The sequence below is a fragment of the Dasypus novemcinctus genome, chromosome 9 (assembly GCF_030445035.2).
Source record: "Dasypus novemcinctus isolate mDasNov1 chromosome 9, mDasNov1.1.hap2, whole genome shotgun sequence".
Taxonomy (NCBI): Eukaryota; Metazoa; Chordata; class Mammalia; order Cingulata; family Dasypodidae; genus Dasypus; species Dasypus novemcinctus.
Genome location: NC_080681.1, coordinates 109621203 through 109633834, shown reverse-complemented (window position 1 = coordinate 109633834; position 12632 = coordinate 109621203). Strand labels below are relative to the sequence as shown.

The following is a 12632-nucleotide window of genomic DNA, read 5'->3' as shown; positions in this document are numbered from 1 at the left end:
TAACTTGGGGTTACTTTTTCTACCAGTTGTTAAAATTTAAAATTCTTTTTTAGGAATATGGGAATGGTTGATGAACTTGTATATGGCCACAAAAGAATGATAATATTATATCGTAAACTTTTTTCTTTGCCGTTAAGAGGGGGAAAAACAATATAAAATGATACATACAACATGATTATTTACTTGTTTAAAAAAAATACTTTCAGTGTGGTTTTAATTTTTTTTTTGTAGCTGTAGAATAACGGGTATTTGCCCCCCCTTTTTTCCTGTAATGTACTTATTGTGTTTCTAATAATTTTATAAATTAATATAGGGAACAGGAAAGTAAATTTTTGAAAATGCATTTTGAAATGATTTTGAAAATGCATTATTATCCTGTGTTTTGCTATTTTTCTTCCTACTTTGTGAAAATGCTTTTTTTTGATGTGTTCAATACTTTTTTGCTATGTTTTCATTAGCATGATTGAGGCCATTACCTACCTTCCAGAGCTTCCAGTGTCTTCTTAACCTCATGGATTAGGTGTTAAATTTAATTAGATGCAGACTCATAACTATCTTTGTGAACATGGACCCAATTTGCTTGAACTCTTTGTTTAACTTTTCTCTCTTCAATAAAGTAAGGAAGTTAGACTAAATGAAGTTCTTTCTAGTTTCAAGATTCTATGATATTTCTGGAATTTAATCCTAAAGATCTTTAGCAAAAAGCCATTTTGTTCTTCTGAGGTCACTGGGTCCTCACTCCTCCCACCCCCTTACTAGCTCTCCTACCTGGCCTTCTCTCTTACAACTTTCTTATCCTATATAGTCTTAAAAGTCTTTTATTTTGTTCCAAGCTGTTTTTCCTCCCATGAGAATTGTTTTTATTTACAAAAGAAATATGAAATGTGGTTAAGAAAAAAATTTTTGAATACTTAAATCTCAGAAACATTTCTTTGTCATTAAGAATTTTTTTGTATATCATTCCATGTCAATACAAATTTTTCTCCTCTTTTGAGAACATTTATTATTAGATTTATCATAATTAAACAGTTCTCTGTTGATGGACTTTTAAGTTAATCCTAAATTTTCATTATTGTGAATAATACTACATATTTTTATACATTTATCCGAGGGCTTTTTTTGTATTTCTATAGGGTATATTCCTACAAGTGGAATTTCTGGGTGAAAGGTATAAATATTTTAACTTTAATTATGCTTTCAAAGTACCCTATAAAAAGGTTGCCCAATTTATATTATTGCCAAGTATGAGAATGAACTTTTCCCCACATCCTCCCTCAGTCTTTTAGATTTTTCCTATTTTGATAGATTGGGGGAAAAAATGGAATCATTGTTTTAATTTGTATTCCCCTGATTCGTAGAAAAGTTGACCATCTTTTCATTTGTGTTTTAACTATTTATATTTCTACTTTTAAGGACTTTCAAATTTGTTTCTTGAGTTGCCATTTTATTGATTTGTAGGAGCTCTTTGTATGTTAAAGCTATGAATCCTTTGTTTTATATATATTATAAATATTTTGTGCCAGAACCTTTGTCTTTTAACTTTGTCTATGATTTTATGACGTCTTTTGTCATATAAAAGCTTTAAGTTTGGATCAAACTGCTTTTTAATTGTTTAGTTGGAAGTCTTATTGAAAGTCGTTGAATCGTCTAAACAATCCATCTGTAATGTTAATGTATCCTTGATGCTCCTCTCTCTCTGCTTTCCCATAGAAAGGGGAGTGTGTTTGCCTACTGTGTCCCTCTGGATACTCTTTGTTTATATTGAAGCAGCAATTAGATTTAAAGATCTCAAAAATTTTCATGTAGACCTTTGCCGTCCATTTGCTGCCCATTGGTGAGTATTATGTGTATTCTTAAACTATAATTCATTTCATTGTTTCAGTGTAGAATGGCAAATTCAATTGTACATTTTTTTTACGTGAACCCAGAAAATAGCATAATATGGTGGTAAAGAGCATGAGCTCTCTATTCAGGTAGAGGAGCCTGTGAATCCTAGCTCTTTTCCCTAACAGCTGCCTTGCCTTGTTTATATGACCCTCTCTAAGCCAGAGTTTTCTTACCTGTATACTGGGGACCTGTTTCACACAGTCATTGGAAAGATTAAATGAGGTGATGTATGTAAAGTGTTTAACTTGATGCCAAGCACATAATAAGCACCCAAAATATATATTATTAATAATTTAAAAAAAATTTTTTTAGAGGTACCAGGGATTGAACCCTGGAAGCAACCACTGAGCTACACCTGCTCCAATAATTTTTAAAGGAATACTATTTCACTTTGTGAAATAAGAATGAATATTAAAATGTTATTATTCATTTAACCTTAACCATGAAACATGTTTTAAAATGAGCTTGATTCTTTAGATTGATTGTGGTAATCACCACCTAATATATATTTCTCTTAAGCACATTAATTTTATTTTTAAAGATTTATTTTATTAATTTATTCCTCCCCCCTCATTGTTTATGCTTGCTGTCAGCTCATCTTCTTTTTAGGAGACACTGGGAACCGAACCCAGGACCTCCCATGCAGGAGGGGAGGCACCCAATCACTTGAGCCACCTCTGCTCCCTGCTTGTTGTTTCTCTCATTGTGTTTCCTCACTGTGTCACTTCGTTGTGTTATCTCACTGTGTCATCTTGCCATGACAGCTCACTGTCTTGCTTGTCATCTTGCCATGACAGCTCACTTCTTGCTTGTCATCTTGCCATGACAGCTCACTGTCTTGCTTGTCTTCTTTAGGAGGCATGGAAACTGAACCCGGGACCTCCCATGTGGTAGGTGGGTGCTCAACTGCTTGAGCCACATCTGCTTTCTAGCACATTAATTTTTCCTAATATTTATGCAGGAAGCAAAATAAGCAAGAATCAACTAAAAAAGTACTGTTTCCAATATTTTTAAGGTCTTTACATAAACAAGTGAATTAAATAATCCTGGTCAATAAACCTTGTTTCTTTATATTTTAGCGAGAACATGTTTAGACTAATAAAATTTCATGTTAATGAAGCTTAACAGATTTTTACAATGTTTGTAGAGGCTTTGAAAAAGTATTAGGCTGATGAGTTCAATGAAAATATTTCAATTTATTATTCCAGACATTAAAATTGAAAAGTACAGCTGGATTAATTATGGTAAAGACCAATTGTTGGCACTGATAATATCAGGTACTTTGAGAATTTATGTATGACCGAGTGCTTATGAACTACTTTTCCAGGAATGGCTGGTGACATTAGACCTCAGGCAGCAAGAAGATTAGATTAAAGTGGTTACGTGAAATTGACCCTGCCTTCTAGTATTAAAAACCAAATGACGTCCTTTTTAAAAACTTAAAATGGGGAAGTGGAAGTGGCTCAAGTGATAGAGATTCTGCCTACCATATAGGAGGACCCGGATTCAATCCCTGGGGCCTCCTAGTGAAAAGAAAAGAAAGCATGCCCGCTCGGTTAGCCAGTGCCCATGCAAGTGAGTCATGCAACAAGATGATGACACATCAAAAAAGAGACAAGGGGAGAGTCAAGGTGAAGCACAGCAGAAATCAGGAACTGAGGTGGCACAGTTAACAGGGAACCTCTCTCCACATCAGAGGTCTCCAGGATCGAATCCCAGTGAATCCTAGAGGAGAGAAAATGAGAAGCAAAGACAACACAGACAGCAAAAAGAGCAGGATGGGAGGAAGGGAAGGGGGGAAAATAAATAAATCTTAAAAAAAAAAAAGTTATTTGGAGCTACCCATAAAATCTCTACCCTGTTCTTAAAAGCATACAGATGCCTAAGTTCTAATGTACAGATAGTTCTATATTTTTAAAAAATGTTTCCTCAAAAGATATTAGCCACTGTATTTGACAGTCACTATGGTGACTCCTTGAGTTAGTTTTTGAAAAACTCCAAAGTCTGATGGGAAGCATCTTCTTTCTTTTGGTCTAGAAGTTCTGCTGTTCCCCAGGGCTTAGTTCTACATGCTGACTGCCACTGATTTCCATAGCAGACACTACATTTTTTTATGTGTTTACTCAGTTTTCTCTTCAGTTACCATCATCAACTAGAATTTATTTTTTATTTTGGCACGTGTCCTTGTGTTTGATGCATGTGGTGTTGGTTTTTGACTTAGAGATATCGCTGGATTTTCTTCTTTCTAGTATTGGGTATCCTGTGGTAACTTTGGGCTTTGGCTTCAAAAGTTATGTAAGCTACAAAATGCGATTAAGGAAGCAAAAGGAAGTGCAAAAAGAGAATGAGTTTTATATGCAGCTTCTTCAGCAAGCCCTTCCTCCAGAGCAACAGATGCTACAGAAGCAAGAAAAAGAGGCTGAGGAAGGTAGGTCTTTACCCTGAAGCTTTTGGATCAGTAGGCTAGTCATTGTTCTTGTCTGTCAGTAGAATTTTCCTCTTTGGAAAAGTTGCTGGGACTTAGGAAGATTAACAAGGATTTTCCTGTTTTCTGGCAGTCCTCCTTAGGGCCATTGCTTTGGTCATAAAATATGGTGATATTTTCTACCTACTGTCCAAAGATCAAGCACTTTTAAATATGTTTATTTTATTTTTATTATTTTAACATTTTTTATCTTATTTTATAGTTTAATGTTTTATTTGTTATAAATATTTAAAAATGTTTATTCTGAGCAGCAAGACAGTATATAACTGTATGAATTTGTAATCGAAGCAAGCCAGGAAACAAAGTATAAGCAAGATAGAGGTGTGGACATGTAAAATTATTTGAGTTTTATAATTAGAGTTCTTCTGAATAGAGCAAGAGGAGTAGGTCCCATTCTAATGGTTCCACATAATGCATCTTGGATTTTCAGTTGAACCTTTTCTAACGAAACTTATCTCATGGGCACTTAATTAATAGAAATAGATGAATTGACAGCAAAACAGTTTTCTTTGGTTTAGGAGTTTAAAGTTTGGGATCATGATTTTACTTGATATATGCCCAAATTTTATTCTCTGTTGTGGTACAAAACATCTTCAAGTAGATATTAAAAAATTGGAATATGTAGGCCTGATGCAGAATATTCTTTACAAGTAGCCTAGGAAATGCTAGCACTAGAGTTTTTTAAAAAAAGGATAGGTGTCTTGTTTCCTAACATCTTAACTCTTTTTTTGTTTCATTTAACCTCTTTCTTTTTCAGTAAAATTATTAGCAGTTTATTTAACCCAAGTATCTCTTAAAGTGTGGCCTCTTTGGAGAATGATCAATCTGTATCCTATCATCCCAGAGATGGGCAAGTTTGATTTGATTGATACCTAAAGTATGACTTAATTATTAAATCCTGATCTGTTTCCAAGGACAAAATGATGGTGATTTTCCAAATGTGCAGTTTCTGATATGTATTTTGGATTTACCTTTTAAAGTTAGCATAATGTACTGTTGTTATTGCTTCTAAATGAGTTTGCAAATTAATGTAGTGAGTTTCTAGGCACAGCTAATTCTGTTAGTTGAATCAATCTGTTCTGTATTTTTAAAAAACTAAATATTCTTGTGTGGATTTTCTGTTTGTTGGTTTGTTTTTGGTATTGTAGCAGTCAAAGGATTACCTGATATGGATTCTTCAATCCTTATACACCACAACGGAGGTATCCCAGCCAACAAGAAACTCTCCACAACTTTGCCAGAGATAGAATATAGAGAAAAAGGGAAAGAAAAGGACAAGGAAGCCAAAAAACACAATCTTGGAATAAATAACAACAATATTCTACAACCTGTAGACTCTAAAATACAAGAAATTGAGTATATGGAAAACCATATCAATAGTAAAAGATTAAATAATGATCTTGTGGGAAGTACAGAAAATCTCTTGAAAGAGGACTCATGTACTGCTTCTTCAAAAAATTACAAAAATGCTAGTGGAGTTGTGAACTCCTCACCTCGAAGTCATAGCGCTGCAAATGGGAGCATTCCTTCCTCATCTAGTAAAAATGAGAAGAAGCAAAAATGCACTAGCAAGAGCCCAGGTACACACAAGGACTTAATGGAAAACTGTATTCCTAATAACCAGCTAAGCAAACCAGATGCACTGGTAAGGTAAGTGTGCATGCTGTATCCTTACCAACACTTTCCAATAAACTTGACATAAATCCTTAAGAGTAAACACACTTCTCTGGGTCTGTAGCATTTGTTTGCGATCAGATAATGCTATTAACTCTGTTGTATTTGACATTCCGATAATTTGTTTCAGATGGGTTTGTTGGCCATTGTGTTTTTTTCCTGCAACATTGACTTCCAGTGCGCTTTCTTCCTCTCAGGTCTTTCCAGTGTTTGATCTAAGAGGTGACAGTGATTACTTTCCACATTTGACAAATTTACATGTTACAGTGTGATATTGAGAGGCATATTTTTAATCATTGTCCTTTTGGCAAAGTCCTTTTGGCATGGGTCCCTAAAGAAGAGTTTATGCCCTCTCATGCAAATCTCTTTATTTGTCAAACAGATATAAAAGAGGGGGAAAGTTGTTCTTATCACCTTGTATTGTTGTTGTTGTTTTCCCCCACTTAGAAGGTGAATTATCCCCAGTAATTCTGGGAAAGTTGGGTTCCAAAAGTAATCTCTTTCTAAAATTCTGTAAGCAAATACAATGTCAATTTTATTATTACTAGATGTGGATTTTAATCAGATATGTTCCTTTTCTCATCTTTATTTAAAATAATAACATTGCATTATCTTGACTGGCTCGGACTTAATTTTGCTATATATGTGTGTGTGTGTGTGTGTATATATTAATTTCTCTCCCCTTCCCTCCTCAAACCCCCTCCCCCCGCCCCCGTTGTCTGCTCTCTCTATCCATTTGCTGCGTGTTCTTCTTTGTCTGCTTCTGTTGTTGTTAGCGGCACGGGAATCTGTGTTTCTTTTTATTGCGTCATCTTGTGCGTCAGCTCTCCGTGTGTGCATCGCCATTTGTGGGCAGGTTGAACTTCCTTTCCCGCTGGGTGGCTCTTCTTTCAGGGCGCACTCCTTGCGCATGGGCCAGCTACACATGGGTCAAGGAGGCCCGGGGTTTGAACTGCGGACCTCCCATGTGGTAGACAGATGCCCTATCCACTGGGCCAAGTCTGCTTCCCCAATTTTGCTATGTTACATATGACTTATGTTAGGCAAGCATAGATATGGCCCTTTTACCTCATATCCTTCCATTTAAAAGCTGAGAACTGAACTGGAACTTTTCTTTTTATGTGTAATGCTAGAAAGCAATTATAATTCACCCTCTCCAATAAATTATCTTATAGCCCTCTTTTGGCTTGCTTACAGTCAGATAATTTATTCTAGAAGGGAGGCTTTGCAACGTTATAAATTGTGTGAACTAGATTATTGATTTGTTTTAATTTTCTGATTGGCAGCTAGATTAAGGAAAATATATTTTGGTTCTACTGCTAGGGGTGCCACAGGTTTCATAACCCTCCCCCCCACTATGCCCTCATCCCCCCAGCCACTTTTTGGAAGTTTACCATGCCAATTCCAGCCCTTGGAATCCAATCCATTTGTTATGACATTCTACCCATCGTGCCCTGAAGAGAAAACTTTCTGCAATAAACCACCTTCCAGATGCGCATGGAAGAAAGACCACCTAGCTGACCTTCTGTTACAGGGGAATATTCCACAAATCCACCAAGACCTGCTATAAATGAAACATCTACTCTAAGCTTGTTAATATCCTTTCTTCTATGCAATTTTTTAAAAAAGATTTCTTTTTATTTATTTCTCTCCCCTTCCCCCCCCCAGTTGTCCATTTGCTGTGTGTTCTTCTGTGTCCGCTTGTGTCAGCGGCACCCGGAATCTGTATCTCGTTTTTGTTGCGTCATCTTGCGGTGTCAGCTCTCCATGTGTGCGGTGCCATTCCTGGGCAGGCTGCACTTTTTTCGCGCTGGGCAACTCTCCTTATGGGGTGCACTCCCTGTGCATGGGGCTCCCCTATGTGGGGGACACCTCTGCATGGCATGGCATTCCTTGTGCGCATCAGCGCTGAGCGTGGGCCAGCTCACCACATGGGTCAGGAGGCCCTGGGTTTGAACCTTGGACCTCCCATGTGGTAGGCAGACGTCCTATCTGTTGGGCCAAATTTTAGTAATAGCAACCAAGCCAAAACCATTTTCTTCTGTTGGTTGCTACAGAGAAAGCAGTGAAGTTTCAGTCTTGTGTCTTTGTTTTGCTTGGGCCCCATTGGTGATTTCAAGTGGAGGATTGACTCTACTTCTTGATCTGCTTTTAATAGAAAAGTTAAGGACCCAGATGACCAATTGTCCAGTAAATCAGGGGGTAAGGATGTGGGTCCAGTGTCCCCATGTCTACTCCTGAGGAGGTCTGCCTCCTCCTGTGGTCACTAATGTGTATTCTGCTTTGACCTACCCTGAGACAAAGGCTACAGGGACCTAAAGTGTTACCTTGTTTTAGGAAACGACTTTTGTCAGCTACAGAAATAGAACATATTATATTTAAATAGTTTTATAAGCTTCCATAGCATTATTTTCAACTTTTAATGTAATATTATTAAAAATAAGGGGATGATCTAAATATACAAGCCGGGAGAAATTGAAACAAATTATGGCCCATCCATTTGATAATCTACTCTACAGACATCACAGACTCATGTTTTTGACTAATATTAAACAATATGGGCAAGTGCTCATGATACAATGTTTCGTGAAGCAGAAAGCAATTCTATTAAAACAATTTATTTCTAATATATCTAGAAAAAGCATTTGAAGATAAAGGAACTAAATGGGTAACAATTATTACCCTGTGATAGGGCATTTCTTTTTTATTTTTACTCTCATTCACTTTCAAATTTTCTATGATGAACAACAATGAAGAATTTAAAAAGAAAGGTGTCTCTCTGAGCAAGTTATCCTGCTTGGTTATACCAGCCTTTTCTCACTTCCTTTTGCCCTTCTCAGCTATCTCCTTTGTTTCCTCCTTGACTTCGTGTAGATTTTCATGAATCTAATAAGACTGTAACCAGTCCAAACCTGACATGTTTGAGTTGTTTTCTAGGGATTGGGTTGTTATCTTCATATGAAGAGACTTGGACTCAGTGGTCTCTAAGGCTTCTAATACAAACATACACAGGCTGACTATTTATAAATGTGCCCTTTATTATAGGCACACTCCGGATTGTGCATACCTCAGGCTGACTGAAACTTCCCAGGGATGTTTTAAGAATGAGATTGATTCACCTTTTTTTATGTTAAAAATCAACCACAACCAAAAAGCATTGAAAACTAGTACTGTATTGTTAGTAACATATTTTACAACTGTGTCTGTATCAACATGGTGGTTGACAACTGCTGTTTTTGAGGAAACAGTTCATTGACTTTTGTGGGTGGGGAAGCGGTAGGGGAGGGCGCAGATTTATTACTACTCCAGCATTTTCGAGGAGAATTCTTGTAAATTGGTGTGGCTGTCATAGTAAGGCTTGGTAGTCATTCCTGTGAAAGGGAGAAGTAGTCCTTTGGGTCTTTTCTCTCCAAGGTTCATGGAACATTCTTTACTGTTCTATATACCAGGGACTAGCAAATAGTCTATGGCCAAATCTGGCCCACTGCCTGTTTTCGTAAATAAACTTTTATTATAATACAGCCTCTCATTAATTTATGTAATGTTTACAGCTGCTTTTGCAGTACAGTGGCAGAGTTCAGAGTTGTGACACAGACTGTATGGCTTGCAAAACCAAAAATCTAACTCTCTGGCCCTATACAGGAAAAATATACTGACCCCTGTTGTGTATAGTAATTTATTATTTTATTTTGAGTATCTTTCCCCCTTACTAGACTGTAAGCTCCAGAGGACAGGAGCTAGGTCTTTTCATTTTTATATCTGTCTACAAAAATAAAGTTGTTAGTGAATGTTGAATAAATTAGTGACATGGAGGCAAGGAACTGAGTGAATTAAACAGGCTCTGGATTAGCAGATACAGAGAAATGAAGGGCAGACATGGTGGTTAGATTGCTAAGGTAATGAAATAAGGGGAAAGTGGGGAACTTGGGAATAAGTGTTGCTCATAGGGTCCTTCCAAGGAAAAGTTTGGGAACCTGCCAAAGCCAGTTCAGAGTCCTCTTTTGGTTTGAGAAATGCATATCTTACAAAATGATCTGGTTTCTGCCAGCTCTGAATTCTTTACCCAAGATATTTAAAAACAGACATCGTGTTGGCAGCCAATGATGTTTTTAATTCTGACATGGGAAAAAGTCTAGACAAAACAGAAAAAGCAGTGGGGAAGATCAATTATTTTAATAAGTGCTGGGTTAGAAAGAAATAATATAAATTGGAAGAAAGTTTGTTTAAATTTTTTCTTCAGCAGTCAATTTAAAAAATAGTTTAATTGTAAAACAATTATTGAAGATTTAGATAGAAAAGAGAAAAATAGTCACTTAGGCCCACCATCCTGACACAAACCACTGCTAAAATTTTAAAAATATTTTCTCTTCTGCTAATTTTACATAACTGTGACTGTAATGATTATACAGTTTTGTCCTGCTTTTTTCACTTAAACTGTATCAAAACTGGTTTTCCCAAATTAGCCTAATCCTCCTTTTCCAGTTGGCATGGAATATTCTGGGGCAGGTCTGTGCGAGCATTCAGTAATCACTTTCTAAGATCTGGCAGGTCTGGATGGGACCTGAAGTTTCTTTCCTGAGGTATCAAGACCTGCAGGCAGAGGAATCAACCGTTTTGTTTGCCTTTGGCACAAAGTTCCCCTTCAAACAAAACCTTAGACTGTGGTGTTACTTGTTGTGATTGTTACTTGTTTTTGTTAAGGTGAGAATTTAAAACTTTCAGTTAACAAAATATAAAGTGGTCCATGTTCTGTAGAAATGTTGAGATGAAAGTCTCTTCTTGGTTTATTTCTATTCCACTGCCTTTCTTGTACTCAAGATAGAAGACTCAACTTTTTTTTTTTTTTTTTAGTGCTCATTCTTAATATACCAACTCTTTAAGTAGCTGAATTGTGTCTTGTTGCCAAGAGACATAAAGCAAAGTATCCATACAGTTTGCCTGGTAGAATAGCATTTAACAGAATAGAATGTAGAATGATTATTATTTTGGGGGACTGGAAGAGATCTGAGAGACAACAAGAACAACTTCATCCGCAAAGTAAATGAACCCTGGAGGTGAAGTGGCTGGTCCAGGTCATCCCACAGGGGTGGTAGTGCCAGGACTAAAACCGAAGTTTCTTGACTTCTGTCCTTTTTCTAATACTGCTTTTTTTGTTTCCAAACCAAACTGTATCTGGCTTTATTAGAGATGCTTTTCAAAAACAACCATGTTATTTCAGGCAGGACATGGGTAGATGGTTAAAAGTATACAACAACTTTCAAACTCCCTTCATCAATGGACTATTAAAATCAGAAAGCCACTATAAAACCCAATGAAGTCTTCATCTGATGCTCTCAACAGGGGCAGTTTAGAGCAGCAAGGGTTAACGTTTCATATTTAGCATGTTGTTCAACAACTTTTCACAAGCCGATCCTGACTTTCAGGAAATGAAAACGGCAGAATTACCAGTTTGACGGAATCGCTGCTCTTTTGAGGGATGCCATTTCCGTAGCATCACTAGAAAGTCCAGATTGCCTGATATCCTGGTTACTGATTTTTTTAGATCAGGCCCTGATAGGTCTCTGGGTTTAAGGAGTCAAGTATGTGCTGAAGGCAGAGAGGGAGAAGAGGACATGAGGACATTATAAGAAATTTAGTTTTTCCACACCACAAGGCATTGTGCGAGGTGAATAATGTGTATCAATATCAGGGAATCCCTTCTCCTAGGAGTAAAAAGGAAGTCTTTCAGAACTAGAGGGGAAAGGTGTTTTCTCTCATATCAGTTCTGCTTCAGAGATTTTCTGTTAGTGACATTTGCCCCTTTCCCCCAAACACCAATGAAGTGTTCTGTGTGCTAACAAATAGCTTAAAAAAAAAAAGTGCATTTTTATAAAACTTGATAAAAAACAGTATTTCACATTGTACCGTCACCACAGAAGTACAGTTATCAAAAATGCACACACTTCACTTGGCATCTCTAGCGCCTTCAGCTTTCTGTGCTTGGTCTGTTTTAGCATCTCCATTTTCTGCAGGGTTATTCCCATCCTTGCCAGTGTCAGCATTCCCCTTTTCCCTTTGGATACCTATTCTCCCTTCTTTACAGGGGCCTTTTTTTTTTTTTTAAGATTTGTTTGTTTGTTTATTTCCCCCCCTTCCCTTCCTCCCACCCTGCTGTTTTTTCTGTCTCTATCTATTCGCTGTGTGATCTTCTATTTCTCTTTCTCTTTTTGGTCTTCCCATTTTTTTCTCCTCTAGGATTCACCAGGATTCGATCCTGGGGACCTCTGATGTGGAGAGAGGTTCCCTGTTAGCTGCACCACTCAGTTTCTGGATTCTGCTGCACTTCACTTTGACTCTCCCCTTGTTTCTCTTTTGTTGCATAGTCATCTTGCCGCATGACTCACTTGCACAGGCACTGGCTCACTGAACAGGCACTCTCACCAAGTGGCACTCAGCTCGCCATGCGGGCACTGGCTAACCACTTGGGCACTGGCTCGCCACGCAGGCATACTTTCTCTTCTTTTTCACCAGGAGGCCCCAGGGATAGAACCCAGGTCCTCCCATATGGTAGGCAGAAGCTCTATCACTTGAGGCACATCCTCGGCCC

At 37.4% G+C, this 12632-nt stretch overlaps 1 protein-coding gene across 1 annotated transcript in view; it reads left to right on the top strand.

Annotated features, from left to right (window-relative positions):
- Positions 1–12632, top strand: part of MACO1 (macoilin 1) — a 56857-nt gene that overhangs the window by 17537 nt on the left and 26688 nt on the right. The window contains exons 4-6 of the mRNA XM_004485098.5: positions 1711–1834; positions 4137–4315; positions 5521–6022. Of these exons, the coding sequence (XP_004485155.2) occupies positions 1711–1834; positions 4137–4315; positions 5521–6022 (805 nt within the window). The remainder of the gene's footprint in view (positions 1–1710; positions 1835–4136; positions 4316–5520; positions 6023–12632) is intronic.